The following is a 24,602-nucleotide window of genomic DNA, read 5'->3' on the forward strand; positions in this document are numbered from 1 at the left end:
TATTGGCAGAAAAACAGACACATAGACCAATGGAATAGAATTGATAACCAAGAAATAAAACCACATAAATGTGGACATAATTTTTGACAAAGAAGCCAGAAACATACAATGGAGGAAAGACAGCCTCTTCAATAAATGGTGCTGGGAGAATTGGATAGCCACATGCAAAAGAATGAAACTGGACTGCTATCTGTCACCATGTACCGAAATTAATTCAAAATGGATCAAAGACTTAAGCATAAGACCTGACACAATAAAGTGCATAGAAGAAAAATAGGTACTAAACTTATGGACCTTGGGTTCAAAGAGCATTTTATGAATTTGACTCCAAAAGCAATGGAAGTAAAAGCTAAAGTAAACGAATGGGACTAGATGAAACTTAAAAAACTTCTGCACAGCAAAAGAAACCATCGACAAAATAAAGAGGCAACCGGCTGGATGGGAGAAGATTTTTGCAAACAGTGCCTCCGATAAGGGCCTAATATCCAAAATATACAAGGAACTCATGAAGCTCAACAACAAAAAAGCAAACAACCCAATTGAAATATGGGTAGAGGACCTGAAGAGACATTTCTCCAAAGAGGACATACAAATGCCAAATAGACTTATGAAAAAATGCTCCACATCGCTAATCATCAGAGAAATGCTAATAAAAACCACAATGATATATCACCTTACCCCAGTCAGAATGGCTATCATCAAAAACAGTAACAAGTGTTGGAGAGGCTGTGGAGAAAAAGGAACCCTCAGACACTGTTGGTGGGAATGCAGACTGGTGCAGCCATTATGGAAGGCAGTGTGGAGGTTCCTCAAAAAATTACGAATAGAATTACCATATGACCCAGCAATCCCTCTCCTGGGTATCTACACGAAAAATTTGAAAACATTTGTACATAAAGACACGTGTGCTCCAATGTTCATTGCAGCTTTGTTTATGGTGGCCGAGACATGGAAACAACGAAAATGTCCTTCGATAGATGAATGGATAAAGGAGTTGTGGTATATATACACAATGGAATACTATTCGGCGTTTAAGGAAAGATGATATAGGAGCATTTGTGACAACATGGATGGATCTTGAGATTATAATGCTAAGTGAAATAAGTCAGACAGAAAAAGCAGAGAATCCTATGATTTCACTGTTATGTGGTATATAAACCAAAAACAAGACAAACAAATGAGTAACAAAAACTCATAGACACAGACAATAGTTTAGTGGTTACCAGAGGGCAAGGGGGGTGGGGGGAGGGAGATGAGGGTAACGGGGATCAAATATATGGTGATGGAAGGAGAACTGACTCTGGGTGGTGAACACACAGTGGGATTTATAGATGATGTAATATAGAATTGTACACCTGAAATTATGTAATTTCACTAATAATTTTCACCCCAATAAATTGGAAAAAAAAAGAGAGAGGGGTGATGAAATTTCTGACTAAAATTGTGGATTTGTCTATTTCTCCTTGCAGCTCTATCAGTTTGTGTTTCATGTATTTTCAAACTCTGTCATCAAGTACAGAATCATTTAGGAATGTTAATGTCTTGATGAATTTACCACTGATCTTAATATCTAATCATGTTCTTGACTCTGAAATCTAGTTTTTTGAAAATTAGACAGCTTCCTTTTGAGTAATATCAGCATGGCATATCTTTTCACATCCTTTTGCTTTTACTGCATTTGTGCTTTTATATTTAAATTGTGTTTCTTGCAAGCAGTACTTCATATAGTTGGATCTTGGTTTTTTTTTTTATCCAGTTTGATAGCCTCTAACTTTTAATTGCAGTGTCAAGATCATTTACATTTAATGTGATTATTCATGTGGCTGGGTTTAAATCTACCATCTTACTGTTTGTTTTCTATTTGTCTATTAGTTTTTTCCCCCTCCATTGCTCCTTTCTTTTGGATTATTTTTATCATTCCATTTTATTTCCTTTGCCATTGTCATATTTGTATTTCACATTAAAATTTTAAATATCCTGATATATTTATTCTCCTAAATTTAGCCAAAGAAAAATTGCAAGTAAATCTCTCATTTTCTATTAGCAAGCTAAATTCTAAGGCTATCCTACAACTTTCCTTCTAAAATAATCCTTCAACTTCCACTTAGCACTAAATATTTATTGAGCAGCTACTCTGTACCAGGGTGTTAAGCTGGCTGTGGAGTGGAACCTTAAACATGTAAGGCTCATGCCTGCACTTAGGTAGCTTTCATTCTCAATGTGCTCATGCTCCAGGCTGCAGAGAGGGCCATGGAGTTGGATGCACATTGAATTTTAACATAGAAAATTTGTGATTTGTCTTTCTTTGCATTAGTAAGATCCTGTACCATTGTTGCTATCACTGCTTATGTTGTTTCTTCCACAAATCCATTAGAACATCACTTATTTCCTATAGTTTGTGTCTTGTAGTCTTTCATGCTCACCATGACCCTAAGTGGGCACTTATATCAAGATTTACACTTGCTGTCAAACTGTCAATTACCCGTTTTGAATTAAGGCTCATAGCATTGGTATGGAAAGAGTTATTTCCCAATATCTTTGGTTGTCCAATTTGAGGGATCAGCTGTATTTTCAACTACATTTATTATATGCATTCCATGAAATTTTCTTCTAACTATATTCACTCATTTTGCCCTCTTTCCTTCCTTTCTTCCCTCCCTCCATCTTTCCCTTCTTTCTTTCCTTTCTTCCTTCCTTTAGAAACCACTCTGTCCCTTTATAAATTTAGTCAGGAGCGTGGTGCCATTTTGAATTTTGTGGAGATATCTTCCTTTAAAAAGTTACATTGGCCAGAAACAGCCTTCTGACATCCTCTTTGTAACGTAAAATCCTCTTTCCTGCATTGTCATCACACAAATTATTAATTTGCTTGCTTTTCAATATTTCAGGTGGCCGGGGAAAGGACAATGCTTGGATCATTACATTTCCAGAAAATTGTAATTTCAGATGTATACCAGAAGAAGTGGTAGCGAAAGTGCTGAATTATTTGACATCTGTTGTGAGGTACAGCCTTTCATAATATTTTTTTCAATTCGTTTTATATTGTATGCCCATTTGAATATAATAACAGGAGAATGGCTTTTCAGTGACTGTTATTCTTATTGTAAATGATCGTATGACTCACCTTCAGAGTAGATAAGAAATAGAAGGGGAAGCTGTCAGCTACCTAAATGACTATAAAAATTATACTGAGGCTTATGAATACAAAATTGGGGGTCTAGAAGTATTTTGAAAAATATAGGTTAAAAATGATAATTGTACATAAAGTCTTAATTTGCATAAAAGGGACTTTAACTAGCCATGAGTGAGGACAGCTATTCTTCATCTCTTCCAAGGATAACATCGGAAGACTGAATGTTAAATAGACTCAAAAGTGATATGAGGAGGGATGTATTAGGAGGTACTTCTTGATATTGTACATCGTTTGAGACTTAAATGCTTTAAGAAGGAATGTTTCAAAAGCTTTCTTTAAAGATTTTATTTAGCTTGAAGACAAATTTTTTAAAGGAAACATTTTCCATTCACTAACCCTGGAGACTATGGGGACACAAATCTAGGATGGCAAAATTGTGAAGAGTCTCAGGAACAAAAATCAAAGCCTAGAAAAGTAAATTAACAGGGCACACCTTGAAGCTTGAAAGTGGTCTTTTTAGGGTAAATAAAAGTTACATTATCCACTAAACTGCCTTCCCTAAAAGGGTATACAAGAGATAAAAACATATTTAACAATGTTTTTCTGGATGAATGAATGAATGAATGAATGAATATGATCATTGGCTTATGATGGATTGCCATGGAAAGTTAAATCAGATGTCATATAAGCTGTCTATAAGATTTACCCATACTCAAGATTGCAGTATTACAAATCCATTTTAGTGACCTATCTGCATTACACTATCACTTGCCTATTTTAAAAAGTGACATTAATGCTGCAAAAGAAATTTATAATAGCTAGTAGTGGAGTATGGAATAAAGTTGATTTTTCCAAGGTAACACTTTGTAATAGCTTTCCAAATCCAAATCTGTCTTCAGGAAGACATGAAATTTAAATGAAATAATCAGAAGTAAGGATGTATCTAGCAAATTCAGATTATTACTAAGAAATACACACAATACAGTATATAGATGACATATAGAATTGTACACATTGTCACACCAATAAATTGAATAAAATTTTTTAAAAAGGAAATGCATATTATTTTCTCTTATCCTGCAGGCAAAATGGATCTGAGTCCCAGTTTACCATTATTCTTGATCGAAGATTGGATACATGGTCTTCTCTCAAAATCTCTCTCCAAAAAATCGCAGTATGTACCAATGCATTCTTTAGTAATTTCTTATTTTTTTATGTTATACTTTCTGTTTTGGGGGGTATAGATTTTTTTTGATACTGATGGAGACAATAAAATAGATGGGATGGTGAGGTGGGAAAGTAGGAAGAAGAATTGGTACAAGAGATTGAGCTAAACAACTCCATCCAAAATAAAACCTAATGGGAAAGAACTCCAGGCTGGTACCATTATAATTGTCTTATAGATGAGGGAATAATGTCAAGATACACACTTTGGAAAGGTCACGGGATGAATTCCAGGTCAAATACCTAAGTAACAAAAAGAGCCAGAGCGGGGCAGCCGGATAGCTCAGTTGGTTAGAGCACAAGCTCTGAACTATAGTGTTCCTGTTCGATTCCCACATGGGCCAGTGAACTGCGCCCTCCACAACTAGATTGAAGGCAATGAGCTGCCACTGAGCTGTCAGAGGGGCGGCCGGATAGCTCAGCTGGTTAGAGTGTGAGCTCTCAACAACAAGGTTGCCAGTTCAATTCCCTCATGGGATGGTGGGCTGCGCCCTCTGCAACTAAAGATTGAAAACGGCAACCGAACTTGAAGCTGAGCTGCGCCCTTCACAACTAGATTGAAGGACAACGACTTGGAGCTGATGGGCCCTGGAGAAATACACTGTTCCCCAATATTCCCCAATAGAATTTAAAAAGAGCCAGAGCAAGATTTGAATTTTCATGAATTTCAGTGGCTGCGTTTTCCATCTGCTGCTCGCTGTCATTTCCCAAGTCATGAGTGAGAAGAGACTTATGGTTCACTATGCCTTTCAGAGCAAGGCAAGTTTTTATGGAAATTTTTTAAAAATGGAAAAGCTGTGTTGTATACTCATTGTATATGGAAAAGTATAAAGGAGAAAGTTTAGAACAACAGGCAATAATCCAACTAACCAGAAATAAGCAATTTGTAATGTTTTGGTGTATCTATCTTTCCCCCTGGGATAAGTATGGAAGTGAGTCACCTGCAAAATGACATGTCTCCCGTATTGGAATCTAGTCCTCAGCTTTTCAAGACCCAGATTGAGAAACGAGTTTTCCTAAAGGATGAATTATGAGAGGTGCAATCCTATCCACAGCCAAGATGATCTTTTACATTATTAAACTCACCTGGATAGAGTGGCATTGTCTGACACTTGTCTTTCAAAGAAGAGGGGAGAGACGAGGAACCCATAGACTCCTGAGCTGGGGAGGGTGGGGCTGCCTGTGGCGGTACCATGGGGGCAACTTCCTCTATCAAACAAGAGTAGCTGGTAATCAATACATTTTTTTCTTTGCCAGTCCAAAATCATCAACCATCTGAAATTCTTACTTTGTCTCCTGACTGACACAGGAGGCCACACTCAGCAGAGAAAGTTGATTTGATTGTGGAGGCAAGACAAAAATCTGGGTGGTTGGACTTCTGAGCCAGTGTTCGTTTTGCTATCTTAAGTTGCTAACAAGTGTGAAAAAATACAGTTGACCCTTGAACAACACGGCTTTGAACTGCGTGGGTCCACTTACACACAGATGTTTTTCAGTAAATACTGTCAGTATATTTTCTGTTTCTTAATCTTTTCACTGCGTTAATTGATTTTAAGTTTGATCTCCAAAATGTGTGAAAAATCCACAGAAAGTAATTACAGTATTTATATTTTTAAGTAAATACAGGTAAGGTGCTACCTTAATAAATAAAATCATTTATTTTATTAAAATAAATGATTAAAATATAAAAATTTCCTTTTGTTATTCATTCTTGAAAAACACAAAAATACTGTAAAAATGTGCATCTGCTTTCCTAAACTTCTTTTCTGGAACACTGAGCTTGTGGGGTAAAGTCAGCTGCATAGAAATATCATTCAACCATAGAGGAACATCGCAGCCAAAAGGTTAAGATTTTCTTGATAACATTTTCTTTTCTCTAGCTTACTTATTGTAAGAATATAGTATAAAACACATATAATATACAAAATATGTGTTAATCTACTGTTTATGTTATCGGTAAGATTTCTGGTCAACATTAGGTTATTAGCAGTTAAGTTTTGGAGGAGTCAAAAGTCATATTCGAATATTTGACTGCACAGAGGGATTGGGCCCTAAGCCCCGCGTTCTTCAAGAGTCAGCTGCACTTTGTATCTGTGAAGTGTGTCAAAAGTTATTTAATCACAGGTAAAACATGGTGAATCTGGCTTCTTGACAACTCTCAATTAATCACTACCTTTTGAGCACTAGTTAGTTACAGGCTATAATTTGTTCAATTTCAGAAGTAACCTATTGCATTTTGTTATATTAGCCATGACTCCTCATCTTCATTACACGTGGTTATGGTTGGTGTGCTGGTCCCCAGTGTACGTAGATTTTCAAGTGTGTGCGAGGGTCGGCACCCCTAACCCTGCGTTGTTCTAGGGTCACCTGCATACTGGAACTCACATGGTAAAATGAATGAGATCATTATTCTTTTTTATACCAAGTATGAATTACTCCTCAATTTAGGCAAGCCAGCAAAGCGGTTTTTTTGTTTGTTTCTTTAACAGAGGTGTTTAATCATAAGCAGTGGAGAGGTGTTTAATCATAAGCACCAAATTCACACAAGTTACTAAAATAAGGCCTTGACTTTGTATAATATATGTTTGCCTTTTCAAAAGCAGCTCCATTTATTAAGTAATGTTGATTTTCTTTATTTCCTGATTAAATACTCCAGGCTGGTACCATTATAATTGTCTTATAGACAAGGGAATTATGTCAAGATACAGGTTATGCGATGAATCCAAGGTCAAATAGCTAAGTCACAGAAAGACCCAAAGCAAGGTTTGAATTTTCATGAATTTCAGGGGGTGTCCTTTCCACCTGCTGCTTTTTATTATTTTCCAAATGAGTTGTGGATAGACAAAGAAATTCAATGGTTTTTAGAAAAAGGTAAAATTCCTTTGGAGAGAGTAAATCTGTCCTCCAATGGGGTCCCATCCATGGGGCTAAATGAAGTAAAAGCTATTTACCTTGTCCTGGCGTTTTAGGACCGGTCCTTAGGCTTTTTGAGCAGACCTCAGTTTATGACAGTCATCAATTCTTTCATACTAAATGTAACACTTGTTACGATAAAACTTTTTCTTTTATCACCCAGCCTAGCTTTTTTATTTTGGCCAAAATGACGGGCTTGCTTAACTAGTACATTGTGTTGTACACCTGAAACTAATAAAAAATGTTAAATAAAAACAAAACAAAAACAAAAAAACTACCTGCTTGATTAAATTAATTTGCATTGAGTCACCATTGGCACATGGCATCGGTTTTTGGTAAAGTTTTAGTTTTTATTAATCAAATACTTTGCTTAGAACAGAAGTCTTGTTTTCCCTAAAGGAGAAATATAAGATTCAGTCTTCATCCTTTTGATTTGGGGTCAACAAAGGAATGCTGACTTGTTTCTTAGGAGGTGATGCTCCCCTTTCTGTTTTCCTATGAATGCTCTCTTGCTGGGCAAGTGTGAACCATGTTCAGCAAAGAGCTGGTCACTCAGGGTCTCGTTATCCTCCTACTGATAGTGCCAGGTCGGAGTGGGGGTACAGGTGATGATAACATGTAACTGCCTATAGATTACTTTAAATTTTGTTTCTTTTTAACATTTTAAATGTTTCTGCTTGTGGTACTTTCAATAGTCATACTGAAGAGCACATTAATTGTATTGCAATCATTAACAGCCATTCGGCACTGTTTGCAACAAAGGAAAGTATTGACTACAAGCTAAACTCAAGAGCAAAATTTGGCATTCAGAAAGGATTTCTGGTAAAAATTGCCAGTATATAGATAAATGTAACTATCTTTGGTGTATTATTTTAAATGAGTGTTGATGAAATAATTATATAATTCAATTTGAAGACCTTAATTTGTAGTTTCCAAAATAGACTATGCAGTTAGGTTGTACTTCAGAATTCATGATAGGAGATTTTTTTTTTTTTTGGTTACACATTTTAGGGAAATGTTAATTTGGGAACCAGTCCTATCCATCTTAAAAAATGTACATGTTATGGTCTTTTTAGATTATCATCAGGAAAAAATTTCACAAACTGTTAACCTTTCACAAGGGTTAAATCCAGAATAGAATTTAATTTAAAGAAAAACAGAATTGAATTTTAAGTTACAGATCAGGGTAGGACAAGAATACAGCTATGAGTTAATACTACCTTCACAGAGATTCTTAGCATTCCACCTTAAAAATCAAACTACGCAGAGCAGAAAGCCAGTCCCATGGAGCCCCTAGGAGAGTTTTTTTTTTCCCTTCCTCCACTCTTAGGACAGCCCAATCGTCTTGAGCGGTCCAGCACAAGCTAATCCATGAGGTTCAATCAGGCTAAGTAATTGGGGGAATGTGTCAACTCTGAATTACAATGAGCAGCAGGGAAGGATCTGTCAGCTGACTAATCTGGGAGAGCGAGTTTTCTTGCAGCGCTGCCATGGTGGTAACGGAAGCAGCTACAGCTACAGCTACAGTAGCTTTGTTTGATAGAGATTTTTGGCTGCTGCTTTTCAATACTACCCAAGAAGCAGCTCATATTTCATCAATGTTACATTGACAATTGGAAAAGAAGAGTGTTATTGTGTATAGGCAAGATGGCAGAAGCAACTCCCCCGAGAGGCAAGATGAGGTTCAGAAGGAATGCGGTAAGGGCTCTGCCTGCGGTTCTGGAAAGCCTATTCCCAAGTTCAAGTGCAGGGATGCTGCAGCAGAGTGCTGTAGCACAAACTGCTGAATGGGGCTTTTAAGGACAGGTGGAGAGAATGGAGACTTGGATTTGCATGGATTGCATTGATGTGATTACTGTGATGTTGACATGGGGAAATGTAAAGGAGTCGCGGTAGAATGTAATTTCAAAATCTAAATGTGATGAAGGTTTTATGAACAAGTGCTGACAGTCACGTTGTTTGTTTAAGACTGTGAACAATTTTGAATCGTTTGGCAGAGGAGCTTTAAATCACTAGTTAAAATAATATCTAACAAAAGGATTCATCCTTTCTTTCACCGTGGTCAAATAGAGTATGATATCATGGATATCAGACTCTAAGTCTGGAGAAGACTTCATCAGCATTTAAAAAAGCAGCCCTTCCTGGGTGTTATTGTATAAGTGAAAAAATTTTACTCTAATGATTCACAGTCTTTCTGATTTTAATTCTCCAAATTCAAACTTTGAAGATACAGAATTATATAGCCCATTGACAATTTCTTTTTTGTTTTTTTTTTAAGGAAGAAAAGTGGCTCGGTTTTCATTATAGGCTACAATTTAGAATTCTTTCAGATATGTTTCAAACATTTTGCTACCTAAATTTTTCTCTTCATTAGTTCACTTGTATGCTAAATTTCCAGCAAATTTCTTTTTTAAAAAAGTTTATTGGGGTGACAATTGTTAATAAAGTTACATAAATTTCAGGTATACAATTCTGTATTACATCCTCTATAAATCCCACTGTATGTTCACCACCAAGAGTCAGTTCTCCTTCCATCACCATATATTTGATCCCCTTTACCCTCATCTACCACCCTCCTCCTCCCTTACCTTCTGGTAACCACTAAACTATTGTCTGTGTCTATGAATTTTTGTTAAGTGATATTTAGACGTGTTTTGGGCAAATGTGAAATAACACTAATTTAAAAACTAGTCATCAACAAGGTTTTAAATGACACTGTTTTTCTTTCAAAACTTAAAATAACATTTTTAGCATTATGATTTAAAATATAATACTTGCTCATTAAGAATATTGAGACAACACACACAAAAAATAAGAAAGTAAAAATCAGCCATAGGAAAAAATGATGCTTGGGCTCATAAGTAAGGTAAGAGAAATAAATGAGTGAGAATTTTATTGTTGTTGAATGACAGTGAAAATCAATGGGTGAGTAAATGAGTTATTTTTTATTAAAGCTCTTGGCACAGAATGCTATTTTAAAAATTACAGTTTAGGACATGAGTCTTTTTATTATTTATTTATTTATTTATTTATTTATTTATTTATTTATTTATTTAGGAGGTTGCTGCTTGCAGTGGCTCATGCGGGGATTGAACCGGCAACCTTGGTGCCATTAGCACCATGCTCTAACCAACTGAGCTAACTGGCCACCCCCCGAATCTTTTTATTTTGAAATATTGTATCTCCAGCTGTACACTTGATTTTGTATTATGTAATAATAGCTTCAGACTTTTAATAGACAATTTATGATGCACAAGAAATCCCTTTGTATGTGTTTTGCAATATTGGGTGCAACTGACATTAGTACTTTTGTTATCAAAAGTAAGTGAAACTTCATGTATATATATATGTTTTCTCGGTGCTGAACTTAGTTTCATGTATATACACATACAGTAATATACACACAAATACATCCAGCACACAAGTACTCATTGACAACTGTGCTACACACAATATAGGTTACAAAGGTAAATAGAGAATGAATACTGAGATGAATGAGCTCTCAATCTAGTAGAGAAGATAGGACATGTTCATAAATAATATGAAAGAACTTCTGGCTGGTGGGGAAGCCCTCATAAAGGAGATACCATTTGTTTAAACCTTAAGCAAAAGCATATGTTTCTGTTACCTTTGTTTCTTTCCTCCATTTTTCTCTTAAGTGAATTACTTTAAGTGGCCCCTAGGAACAGATGTTGTCAAATGAAATTGATTGGATTAAGTCTGAAACCCAGAACTATAGTGGAAGACAAATTTGTTCTGCTTATATGGATAGGGCTTGACCAGAGTGAAAAATATGCAACTCAGCTGGTGACACAGTGGTTTAACGTTGCAGGATCTCTGGAGTTGACCCGCTGTGATAGGTAGGACCCAGAAGGGCGGTACAGTGGAGGTACAGTGGACCTATAGTCCAAAGAGAGGATTAAACTGGTTAGTTGGTGGAAATTGCAATGACTGGCAAAGTGAGAGGGAGGAAATGAGAATAGATACGTGACACGAAAGGCAAACCACAAGGAGAGTGTGTTGGCCAGGACTGCCCTGTCCCTGAGGTCACTTGGCAAGTTGTTTGGCGATCTGTGGAGTAACTCATACTTTCTGCACTCTTTAAGGGTGGGGTAGGGTATGGAGGAGCGCGGAAGTAGCTCATGGCCTTGGAAACTCTTCTCTATAGCTTGAGATCATGAGATTTCCCCCAGCATATTCTAAAGAGAGAGTTCGGACCTTATCATGGTCAATGCCAACAACTCAACATTATATTCTGTTACGATACTGGATTAAAATAATTTCTGTTTGGTGGACTCCATGATGTCAAGTTGTTTCCAATCATTTGTTCGACTGTTAGTATTTGTCCCATTTTGTAGATGTCAACGTCAAGTCATTCGTAAATGCTAGGCAGCAAATGCTAGTGTGCATTCAGTCTATGCATTAAGTACGTGTCCCGAAAAGTGTTCCGTGCCCTGGAAAGAGCGCTCCTTTAGCCTTCAGGTAACCCTGGGTGCTACTGCTCCCTAACTGTGAACTTGGGCAAGTTATTGCACCACTCTGCTTTAGTTTGCTCTTCTGAAGAGCAAAACGGCCACAGTACCTACTTCACTTCAATGTTAGATAGGCTAAATGGGATAATGTGTGTAACAAGCCTGGCACATGTGTAATAGGCTTCCCTTAAGTCAAAGGTTCCCTCTTATTGTTACTGCATTTCTTTCCCCTAAATATTCAGAAAGAAAGCTGTAAGAATATCAACTTTTTATAGTAAAGTAACCAAACTTTTCTGTTGTCTAAGCCACTTTAAACATTTTTTAAAGAAATAACTAGTGCAACTGAGAAGCATGCAGAGGGTATGTAAATTGTCTATTTTAGGTGCGGCACAAAAGATGTTAAAGTTAATTTCTAGACTTTAGCAAAATGATGTATGAAGTTTATGTTTTTTGTTGTTATTACTGTCTGTACTGTTGGAAGGCCATATAACTGGGTGAGCTGAGAGAAGCTGTGAGGCGGAGGGAATAAATCTCTAGGTGGGAAACGTGAGAGAAAGCTAATTGTGCACCCATTAGTCTGAAGAGTGAGTAAGAGCTGCTGCAGAGGGCGGGGTGTGGGGCTGTGCACAGTGATTGCAGAAATGGCCCTGAGCCCTAAGAAGGGCAGCGTATTCATTTTTACTGAGATACCTTTAAGCAGTCACATGTTGGAACGCAAAAAAAAAAAAAAAAAAAACCTGCAAGAAGCTAAAACCAACAGTTTTCTCTCATGCTTTTTTTTTTTTTTTAAAGAAAAAATGACAAAATAAAACAAGGCTGACCCTTGCCCACATCCCTTTGCTTTTTTGACAAGTTCTCAAAAATGATTTATAGTTTTAAAATCTAGGATTTGATTTTGGGGAAAATAGAAATTGGGCCTTTTCATGTTTATGTAACCATAAAGATTAGAGATCCTTAAAGCAGCATACCAAAGAATCTAGGCATGTAGTGTCTCCACACCAAAATGGCGAAAGCTCAGTAGTCTTGAGGTATATTTGCCATGAGATATGTGCATTGTATACTGTTTATGATATGTGATATGCTATTTGATTGCTCATTTGAATACTAGCTTTAAAATGGGTTATCTTCAAATGTGTAGTGATACAAATATCTATACATAGAGAAAAAGTACCCTGTACACATCTTAAATCCATATGACCTTTCAGGTTAAAATTTCTCAAGGGTTCTCTGTCCCCTCCAGATTCTCATAGCCAGCGATCACAGAGAGAAAGTGTACGTATTATTGATATTGGCCCATGTTCAGATATGAAACTTTAGTTCAGAGGTTTCAGACTGGTAGTCCATGGGTGTTTTTTGTTTAGAACAGGGATGTCCAAACTTTCTTCAGTGTTTTTTACCAAGGGCCATATGCGGTAAAATACACAAACAGCCAGGCCACTCACTCGAGGTGAAGTACATATTGCCTAGCCTGGTTTATTTAAGTAAACTAAATATAATTGGAATTTGCTGCGGGCCAATTAACAATGGATTGCGGCCGCAGTTGGCCCGCGGGGCCGCAGTTTGGATACCCCTGGTTTAGACCATACAGTGTTTTGTGTTTGTTAAAGTGTTTTAACAAACTTTCCCTTTGTTTACCATCTTTAAAAATCTTGAAGTTTCACACAAGAAATCTGGATTTCTGGTTTCTTGTGAGAAATCAAGATTTGGCAAAGCTACCTTCCCATATGACAATGAGCTGGAACTGACTAGTAAGTGCCTCCCCCTCAATGCTTTCCAGTTTGCCACATTTCCTTTTTCTCTTCATCATCTCAGAAGAGTGTGAGTTGCCATTTTCAACCTCATTCAGGTTGTGCATTTTGTTTTGTTTGTTTGTTTTTTAAAGTTATTGGGGAAGGGGAACAGGACTTTATTGGGGAACAGTATGTACTTCCAGAACTTTTTCCAAGTCACGTTATTGTCCTTTCAATCTTAGTTGTGGAGGGCGCAGCTCAGCTCCAGGTCCAGTTGCCATTATTAGTTGCAGGGGGCGCAGCCCACCATCCCTTGCTGGAGTCGAACCGGCAACCTTGTGGTTGAGAGGACGCAATCCAACCAACTGAGCCATCCAGGAGCTCAGCGGCAGCTCAGCTCAAGGTGCCGTGTTCAATTTTAGTTGCAGGGGGCACTGCCCACCATCCCTTGTGGGAGTCGAAGAATCGAACCGACCACCTTGTGGTTGAAAGCCCACGCTCCAACCAACTGAGCCATCTGGCACTGGCCCATGTGGGAATCGAACCAGCAGCCTTTGGTGTTAGGAGCATGGAGCTCCAACCTCCTGAGCCACCTGGCTGGCCCCTCACTCAGGTTGTGTTTTAATTAAACCCTGCCTACTTCATGCATTTACATTATTCCCCTAACACATGCTAGACATTCAAGTTTGTTACCTTTGCTTTAGTTAGGTGTCATGTTTAGACTCTTCACCTTGAACCTAATCTTTGTACCGTCTTTGCTGTGCTTCCGCATATTCCTCCTGTTGATACTTTTATTACCCATTAGCAGTTTCTCCAGAGGAAGGAAAGCCAAAATGAAAAAATATGTATTGTTTTTATTTTTCAATTATAGCTTGTTTAAGAGTTTGGCTCTGTAGTCAGGTGAATTTGGATTTTAATTCTGCCACTTACAAGCTAGAAGTTCTTGAAAAATAACCACACAAGACCTCAGTGTATTATTTTCCTGTTGCTGCTGTAACAAATTGCCACAAACTTAGTACGGCGTTTCCCCAAAAATAAGACCTAGCCGGACCATCAGCTCTAATGCATCTTTTGGAGCAAAAATTAATATAAAACCCAGTATATTATATTATATTAGACCCGGTCTTATATGTAAGACCCAGTATTTATTATGTTATGTTATGTTATGTTTGTTATGTTATATTATATCTGGTCTTATATTAAAATAAGATCAAGTCTTACATTAATTTTTGCTCCAAAAGACACATTAGAGCTGATTGTCTGGCTAGGTCTTTTTTTGGGGGAAACACGGTAGGAGCTCAAAGCAACACAGATGTATTCTGTTAATGTTCTGGAAGTCAGAAGTCCAAAATATGTCTCAGTGGGCCAAAACCAAAGTGTCAGGAAGGGTGTGCTCCTTTTGGAGGCTCTAGGGGAGAATCCGTTTCCTTGACATTCCAGCTTCTAGAGGCTGCCCATATTCCTTGGCTTATGTCCTCTGCTTCTGTTGTCGCATCTTCTCCTCTGGCCCTTCTGCCTCTCTCTTTGTGTAATAAGGATCCTTGTGATTACCTTGTTCCTGCCCTGATAATCCAGGGTCATCTCCACATCCCAAGATCCTCAATTTAATCATCTTTACAAAGTCCCTTTGCCTTGTAATGGTACATATTCACGGGTTCCAGGGTTCAGGATGTGGACATCTTTGGGGAATCATTATTCTGCCCACCACTCTGTTTTTCCAGTTGTGAAATGAGGACGAAAATAGAACCTAATGCATGTAAAGTACTTAACACAATGTCATACCTTAGTATGACATACTTAGCATGACATACCTTAGTATATAATGAGCATAATTTTCATAGCAGGCATTCAATAAAGTGGCACTCCCACCCATGGCCAGCTAGCCAATCTCCATTCCCTGCCTCAAGGCTTTGAGAAGTCCTGAAAATATATAAATATATATATATATATATTTTTTTTTTTTTTGCTAGAAAGAAGCTATGAAAAGTAGTCAATCATGTGAGGTTGTGGATTTGCTATAATTAGACAGTGTGGCAAGCACCTGTTTAAGTTTGTTATTAATGAATGGGACTGGCACTGAAAAATCAAGTATGTCTGATTCATACTTAGGATTTAATGAGCATGAGGGGTAGAAACCATATGCTCGAACTGTATAATTTAGTTTTCTAAAAAACAAAACAAAAAGACCTCTGACAAATCACATGAAGTTTTTGAGTCCCACCCAATTAATTGTTTAGTAGCTGCATAGCTATTTATTCCTCCAAATGCTATTAAATTTGAGAGTAGCTATTATTCGTTTAACAGAATCCATGTGTTCTAGGAAGATTCGCATGATACCTCAGTAAAGATCTTAAAATTATCCTATGATGAAAAACAGTTATTATCCAGGCAATAAATGAAGTTTCATCCTTGATAGTGCATTTTCTTTAAGCATACAACTTTTTGTGGGCTTTTTGCGTAAGCAAGTCACTAAACATGTTGACGGAATTAAGGAAGAAGAATGTATAATACAATAATCAGAAAGTTTTACTTAAGAAAGAAAGATCTGATTAGAATGTAGAATTGTCTTTAGACGCATTTTATGCAGCTGTCGATGTTTGGGATAAGCTACTTTATCAAACAGCGACAATAACTTAGGTAATAAACTACCAACATAAAATCCCTGAGTATTTTCAAACCCTGCTGAAACTCTTCCCTATAGAGTATGTGGGCCATTCATTATTCCACTTCTCTCTCCTTTGGAGTTTGTTCCCTGCTGTGTGATCTGCTGCCCCTGAACCTGGTTGCTGGGACAGTCTTGTTCTCGTAGGAATGGCAGGGCCTCACCTCAGGCAGAGTCCCCCCATAGCCCTCTCTGTTCCCATAGTATCCATCACCACAACCCCCAATTTTTGGGAGGTGGGTGAGTGTTCCAGGCTTCAAGTTGGTCATCCCTAAGGTCTCACATCCAGGGTTTTCCTACTCAAAACCAGAGAATGTGATATTAACGAAAAGCCAGAGGGCAAAAGACGATGAGACCACATCAACCTAGAATCCATGAAAGAATAAAAGTAATTTCACTTTAAGTGGTGACAAAAGTAGGATGCTTTCAATTTCATTGAAAAGTGAACAAATAAGCTGGATCAAAGCCGGTGAGGATAATAATAATAATACTAGTAATTTACCCATGTGAAGGAGAAGGAAAAGCTTAACTCCTAAAGTGAATGGAATAGAAATAGAATCAGTGTTCTCAATCTAAAAATAGGTCCAGAGTTCTCACAAGTTCCTGTCAGAGTCTCCCCTGAAGAAAACCTTGCTCCGTATTGTAGTTTTCTACCTAAGCCTGCTTGGTAGGCTTAGGTAGATCATCTCATTATCTGTTTCAGAATTTATATTCATGATTTCTTTTCATTCTTACAATAACTGTGGGAAGTCTGTACCATGCTCAGCATACAATAAAATATACATTATATAGAGGATAGGGTATGAGGTCTGACAATTAGGTTTGCGAACTTATCCTAGAGCAAGTGCTGCATACCTCATTGCTGAATATCGCTATGGTCACCTTTGAAGTACTCCCCTTGGGAAGCTGTGCACAGATGCCAGCGCCTAGTCCACCCTTCAAAGCAATTTTGGAACTCTTTTTCTGGAATGGCCATCAGAACTATGGTCATATTACCCTTGATGTCCTGAGTGACATCCAAATGTCTTCCTTTCAATATTTCCTTTATCTTCGGGGAAAGAAAGAAGTCACTGGGGGCCAGATCAGGTGAGTAGGGAGGGTGTTCCAATATAGTTATCTGTTTCCTGGCTAAAAACTCTCTCACATAAAGTGCCGTATGAGCTGGTGCATTGTCGTGATGCAAGAGCCATGAATTGTTGGCGAAAAGTTCAGGTCGTCTAACTTTTTCACGCAGCCTTTTCAGCACTTCCAAATAGTAAACTTGGTTCACTGTTTGTCCAGTTGGTACAAATTCATTCACATAATGAATAATCCCTCTGATATCAAAAAAAAGTTAGTAACGTTGTTGCAACAAGTTCACGAACTTAATTTTCAGACCTCGTATATGCTGGTTTATTCTTAAAATTGGGCTATACTAGTCCATCCCTCACTAAATTTGCAAGTGCCCTCCTCGTTTTTGCATTCTTTCATTTAACAGTTATTTCTTGACCACCTACTATGTGCCAATGTTCTAGAAGCTGGGGAAACATTGGTGTACGAGAGCAACGTTCTGATCCAGTTCATTCCCTGTATGCCTCAAGACCTTTCCTGACATTCCTAGCTCTAGGATGCTGTGTGCTACCACTTCCTGTTGTATATTATTATAATTCCCTCGTTTCACTTATCAACTTACCATGCTATAGAGCTAATGATTATGAATGGACTCCACTATTAGACTGTCATTTTCTTGCAAGCTGGGTAGGGACTGTATTAATATGTGTACACTGAATGCTAACAGTGCCTGGTAATCATTCATTTAAATACATGGTATGGACACACAGGAAATATGCGCATTCAGTGAATGTTGCTTGGATAAAAATAAAAATGAGTTCATAATATAGTTTTCTTCCACTGTTTACTACAATTATATAGTATTTCAGCCTCCTTTGGCTTTTAGGGCTATCCTAGGAACCTGCCTCCTAATTCTGTTTTACAGGGAGTAAATGCAATTTGAGTACAAATACCTAACTTTAAAATGAAGCTTCAGAGTATAATTCTCTGTAACTTGGGACTTACTTAAGTGTGAGAAAATTGCATGCCACGAGCATTGCAAAGATCTGACCTGATGACCTTACAAAACTAATAATATATAGTTTTATTTTTGTGTTTTTAGATTTTATCAATATCCATTTTTTAAGTTTGCCCTTTTAATGGCTTTTATGACTTTAAAATTTGCTTCCTTTCGTTACATATTTTCTGCTATGTTCTCAGTTGGGTGCATGTTTTGACAATTTTTTCTTTCTTTCCTGTGTTCTTTCTTGCTATAGGCTTCCTTCCCTGGGAACTTGCACTTGGTATTGGTCCTACGTCCCACCAGTTTTCTTCAACGAACTTTCACAGATATTGGATTTCGATTTAGTCAGGAAGACTTCATGCTCAAACTACCAGTAAGAGTATATTTTTTAAATGTTTTGTCCCTATAATTCTCATGAAGACTTTGTACCATGCTATATTGATGTTTTATATGTACTTATGAAGCATTTAAAAGGAAAAAATAGAATTTGTGTTCCAAAAATGTAAATTTGAAGTGCCTACAAGTCTTCTGCTTTTGCTGTTAAAGGAATAATTACTTAATTTATAAGAGAGCAATTCTTTTTGCAAAAGATATATATCACATATGTTATATATTTGTGTGTATATGTATGTGTGTGTGTGTATAAAATCTGGACATTTTCATCTTGGAAAATCATGAGTGTGTGTTTTATGTATTTGAACTCCCATGAACTTAACATCCTGAGCTAGTTCAGAGTACCATGTGTTTTTTTAAAGATATTTTTATACGTTTTTAGGGCTAGGAATAGAGTGCTCATAAATTTTGATACTTTTGCTAAGATCGGTTTCTCCTAATAAATTATAACTTACTACATAAAGCCCTTTTACTTTGTGGTAGGCATAACATGCTTTCAGAAGGCCAACCGTCTACAGTGCAAAGTTTTAGATCCAAGAGAATTAAGTGTTTGGGTTTCTATGGAGATTAATTTTGCTTTACAGAGAAATGTTTCATAAATGACCACTGTTATTACCTGGAGAAGGTAGTGCATACCTGTGAGGGGGAAAGGGCAGGCGGGGCTTGTCCAGGAGAGAATTGTGAGAAGCATTTATAAAAGATAACTTTGTGCTAAATGAATGCTAAAGTTCATTGTACAGTTGAAAGGAGGGATGCCGTGAAGGGCAGTTAACAGTATCTTTCTTGCTTATTTATATAGGTTGTTATGCTGAGCTCAGTTAGTGATTTGCTGACATACATTGATGACAAGCAGTTAACCCCTGAGTTAGGCGGCACCTTGCACTACTGCCACAGTGAATGGATCATCTTCAGAAATGTATGTTTCTTTCGTCCTTACTGTAGAGCCTGTAGTTCATGTTAACCTTTAAATCTAGTTGTAGAATTCTTTTCCTCTTTGGGGAAAACAGATTTCTGGGGCTCCTACATTTTTAAAAACCATATGCAATTCAACGTCTTGATTTTCTTCCATAGGAAATATCTAGAAATGATGACAAGTCACTGAGGATGGCAATTGAAGGAGAGGCCTAGGGAATAAGGAGTTCTTTCTCTGTCCACCCCCTCCTGTGGCCATGTAGTAACTTGAAGAAACAAAGCATTGGGAGTCAAATCCTAGCTCTGCTGATTTTTAGCTACATAACCTTGTACAAGTTATGTGACCTCTCCAAGTCTCAGTTTTCCCAGTTGCAAAATGGGAATCATAATACTTTGCCTCAGAGGAATGTGGGGAAGATTAAATGAGATAACAAATGTAAGAGGTTTGGCATGGTGCCTGGCACATAGCCAGCCCTCAAAAAACGAAAGTAATATTATTAATCTCGTCATCCCAGTGGTGCTCCTGAGGCAGTTCGATTTGTAGCAAAGATTGTTTCTGTTCTAGAAATTTGCAAATCGGCAAGGGCCCCAGGCCTCACGGATGAATTTGTGGTGTAAGAGTCTACTCTAAATCCGAGATACGGTAACCCTTCTGATATGGGAAGTAACTCAGTGATGTTTAATTAAATCAGGGTTCTAGTTTCCTCATGCTTATTTTTCATTCAACAGTTCTGTTCTTCAACATGAAGATGTATTGTCAAAATTAACAGTGTCTAGACTTAAATCACTAATAAAGCTATAAATAGAAGTGCAGATACCTTGAGCTATGTGGTAAACAGAGGGTTTATATGGTCTCCATATGTTGTTTTTCTTTCTTTGAGTACTTGATTTTGGAAACAAAATAAACAGCAGGACCTTGCTAGACATTTTAGGGCAACGGAACCTGGAATGAGTTGTTGTGACTACCTTATTTCCCCAAAAATAAGACCTTGCCGGACAGTTCTAATGTATCTTTTGGAGCAAAAATTAATATAAGACTCGGTATCATATCGTATCATATCATCATATCATATCATATCATATCATATCATATCATATCATATCATATCCGGTCTTATACTAAAATAAGGCTGGGTTTTATATTAATTTTTGCTCCAAAAGACACATTAGAGCTCATTGTCTGGCTAGGTCTTGTTTTCAGGGAAACACGGTAGATGTTCCCTCATCACCTCAGTCCATCACCTTGCAGAGAATACTAATATTTGTTCATAAATGATAATAAACAAATATGAAGTGGCTTTGATGTTCTCATCGCTTCAGGAGTCATTATAAAGCAATTTAACAATTGTAGAGTTTACTAGAATAAGGCAAACACTATCATTTTCAAGATCATAAAAGAAATTGCTCAGTACATGGCATATTTAAGAAATAGTTTTCATCGGTGTCCAAGAAATAAATTCAGAAATTTAGATAAGAGACATTCAAGAAGACTCTTCACCTGACTGTAGTTTCTTAGAGGCTTAGATGCAACGTTAGAGTTCATTGCCAGGGGAATGCCAACTTTTCTTTGTAGAGGAGAGTTCATAGTATATGGGTTTGCTGTCATACCTAACTAAAAGTAAATACAATTACTGATCCAAGTTTTGATATGCTGGCACAGTTTCCATAAAATTAAAAGAATCATTGGCTCTTTGCAGGCTATAGAAAATTTTGCCCTCACAGTGAAAGAAATGGCTCAGATGTTACAGTCCTTTGGAACCGAACTGGCTGAGACAGAACTACCAGATGATATTCCTTCAATAGAAGAAATTCTTGCGGTTCGTGCTGAAAGGTATCACCTGTTAAAGGTATGTCTGACAGAGTGGACAGCAAACATTTCCCTTGGTCTTTCTTTTTCTAGAGAGGTGTTCCGTGTGTCCATTTCACATTGATTGGTGGGTAGGGAGGCAAAAGATACATTTATATATTATAAAGCACACTGTTAAAAAATAAGAATACTTTACAAGAGAAGTATATCCTGGATATGGTAAATCTAAGTGTCCTCTTTGGAAATGGCGTGTTCTCTTGAGAAGTTGTTTACTAGTGAATGGAAGAGTTTATGTAAATGCGCCAGAACAAGAAAGCTGCGGTCATTTTTGTTACCATGTATTCTGTAGCTTGCGGAAAGGTTTCCGCATCTGGAGAGTTAAAGTAAGAATCAAGAGGCACACAGGTACGATGTGAAATGCAGGAGGAGAACTCAATAGGGAGTCAGGAGGCCTGGTTTCTTGTCCCAGCTCTGCCATATACTAGCCTTGTGACCAAGTCAAACATTGCTAAATTGATTTAAGCTTTCTTTTCTACAGAGTACTAGTTCTCGATGTGATCCACAATGGACCGTAAGTAGCAAGTTGATTTTGCTCTCCTATCCAGTTGTGTGGAGTGTTGGGTTATGAAGGATTCTGAGTCACGATTCAGACGCTTTTAGATTCACTTTCCCCAGAATGTTTAAGAATGATCTGAGCAAGCAGTAGGCTCCCCTGTATAACTCGTGTCATTCATATGATAATAGGCTTGCTGGGGACACTGACAGATGCAAGTTCTTTGTAGAGGTGACATTTTTAAATGAAGAAGAGGAGAGAAAGTGAAATTTGGAATCATCATCTAAAAGCAAAACTGTTCAATGAAGGAAAGGTCTGTCTCTCACAAGCTGTGTGATTGGGTCATTTGCTTACCCTCTCTGAGTTGCAGATTTTTTATTTGTACAGTGAGGTTGACGATAATGGTGGTGGTGACGGTGACGATGACAATACATGCACACCTTGTAGGGTTGTTTTGAGGATGAAATGAAGTATGTAATACATGTGTAACAGTTTTTGGCACACAGTTGGCACTAGCTCTTAATGTTTATGTTCTTATTCATATTGGTGGTGATGTCATGGATCCTGTTCCCAGAAAAATACATGCACACATCAGTTTTTGGATCTCCTGAAAGAAGTCATAGATAACTTACATGCCTGAAGAATCCACCATCCAACAATAAGGCCTTCTGAATTGAAGCATATGCTTTCTGGTGAATTCATTAATCCAAATGTGAAGTAACATAATACAGCAGGCAGTGATGAGTAACAATTAAGAATTAACAGGAAAGGCATCTAACTATTCATGCATCAAATATTATTTGTAACTATATGCTTTCTAGTGTAATAGTCTTTATTATGCTACTACTTTTCTAATGAAGTACATTAACAGTGTTAGCAGAACAGAATAGAATCAATTAGAACTTTCTACCAGTCAGAGAAGGAGACTATAAACAGAGCATGGGGTACTTCTGCCTGTAAAGATCTTATAGAAATAATGATTGCGACATGCAGCTCAAGCAGAGGCTTCTTGGAGATTCTCGCAACTTTTGGATTCTGTGATACTCAGGTATTCCTTGCCTTTATTTCAGTTAGGAAAGCAAAAGGCCATTCTAGAACTACTGTTTGTATTCCGCATGCTATATACCCTCCTCTCGTTAGGTCACTTAAATTAAGTTACTAGCTCATTGATATATCCTGTTGTACCTTTGTACAGAATGATATTACAGCTGTAACCAAAGAAGGAAGAATTCTGCTAACAAATCTGGAAGTGCCTGACACTGAAGAAGCTGTCAATTCGAGACTTGAACATCATCAGCAAATAAGTGGTGACTGGCAAACTGTTAATAAGTGAGTGCTTTCTTTTTGGTTTAGAGTTTCTTATGTTATACTTTTGAAAGAGAATTATGCACTTTTGCTGCAATCTGTTCAGTGTAAAAGAATTCTTGGACCTCTGGAAATCTGAGAAGCCCTTCCTGAGTTGTCTCACAAACATTAGTTTGCTTATAGAAGAGGTTCTGTGGACACTGATGGTCTCTACCTGGACCAAGTGTCATGGGCTGTGACTTGGCCTCTAATTCTTAATGTCCATACCAGGTTTATCTACATACCTACAGCACAATTTGTTGTCTTTAAGTAATTTTATGACTTTTCTTCATTGAGATTGTTGACTCAGGTACATGATATGGAAATTGCTTTTGATGGATTTTGGGAAAAACACCAACTAAAAATGGAACAGTATCTGCAACTATGGAAGTTTGAGCAGGATTTTCAAGAGGTCAGTTGAAACATTCCTTTGTGCATTTATTTTCATTATGCCAGAGGGTCTTACTCCTTGTTCATTAGAAGTACAGTCTCATAAGATGTCCATTTACACCCACAGAGAAATGGAAAGGAGGCAACTGTGGGTGAACCTTGACCTTGAATGAAGAAAACAACTATTAAGAGCCAAGGCTTCTACTTCTGTGGCTTCCTTGTTTCCTTTGAAAGAGCACTTATGTGCTAAGTGCTAACATATATGACAGGCACAAAGTTGCTACCTACCGTGCTGTTTGTGATTCAGATTTATTTTAGAGAGAAAATGCTTTCAGACTATGGGATAGCTTTCCAAGGAAATGATATCAACTTCCTTCTTGAGTTTTTTAAAGTACCATATACCTACATTGATCATATTTAATGTGGTCTAACAGAACATTGTTTTTGGGCTCCAGCAATTTTTCTCTATGAAAAGCCTGATGGATGAAATTAAATCATGTTTTTTTTTATATATATTATCTAAAAGGTTAAAGGTATATTCTAATTGTATCCTTCTGGAAAATCCATCATACATGGTCAAGAGACATAGATTTAGCTTCTTTTCTTTGCAGTCCTGTCCAAGCTCCTCAGTCTCTCTTTCATGTACATTCCTAGGGAATACAAGAAAAACTCACTTCGTCTCTCTCTTCCGCATGGCCAGCTTGTTTTGTACCCAGGAGTGGCTTATGTACTGGGATTTCATTTGTTCTGGCACAATTAGGTTTGAGAGGGGCACTACATTCGGCACACAGGACTAGCCCTTTCCCTCCTTGTGATTCAAATGCCGTGCTCTCCATGAAAACTTCCTTAAAGTCAGAATAGGTCAAATTGCCCTTGGTCCTTCCACATATTTGTGTCTCTACCTCTACTTCAACCGAACACATGCAAAAATTAACATGCCTCTGCTTGTATGCTAATATGTGTCCATACTAAATTCTCTTTTCTTCAAGTCGTCAGTGCCTCCAATCAGCATTGTT

At 37.5% G+C, this 24,602-nt stretch overlaps 1 protein-coding gene across 7 annotated transcripts in view; it reads left to right on the forward strand.

Moving 5' to 3' along the window:
• MCF2 (MCF.2 cell line derived transforming sequence) overlaps positions 1-24,602 on the forward strand; it is a 109,550-nt gene that overhangs the window by 36,702 nt on the left and 48,246 nt on the right. For 5 of the 7 annotated variants that reach the window (XR_013992907.1, XM_081041895.1, XM_081041899.1 and 2 more), the window contains exons 1-6: positions 8,662-8,968; positions 18,441-18,560; positions 19,380-19,496; positions 21,190-21,339; positions 23,048-23,181; positions 23,494-23,608. Coding sequence is in view for 6 of the 7 variants with exons in the window: in XM_081041895.1 (XP_080898021.1) it covers positions 8,918-8,968; positions 18,441-18,560; positions 19,380-19,496; positions 21,190-21,339; positions 23,048-23,181; positions 23,494-23,608 (687 nt within the window). In the remaining variant the exon portion in view is untranslated. Of the gene's footprint in view, positions 1-2,888; positions 3,004-4,216; positions 4,308-8,661; positions 8,969-18,440; positions 18,561-19,379; positions 19,497-21,189; positions 21,340-23,047; positions 23,182-23,493; positions 23,609-24,602 lie in introns of those variants that run through there. The other 2 variants (XM_081041900.1, XM_081041896.1) reach the window with 2 other exon arrangements.

The sequence above is a fragment of the Rhinolophus hipposideros genome (assembly GCF_964194185.1).
Source record: "Rhinolophus hipposideros genome assembly, chromosome: X".
NCBI lineage: Eukaryota > Metazoa > Chordata > Mammalia > Chiroptera > Rhinolophidae > Rhinolophus > Rhinolophus hipposideros.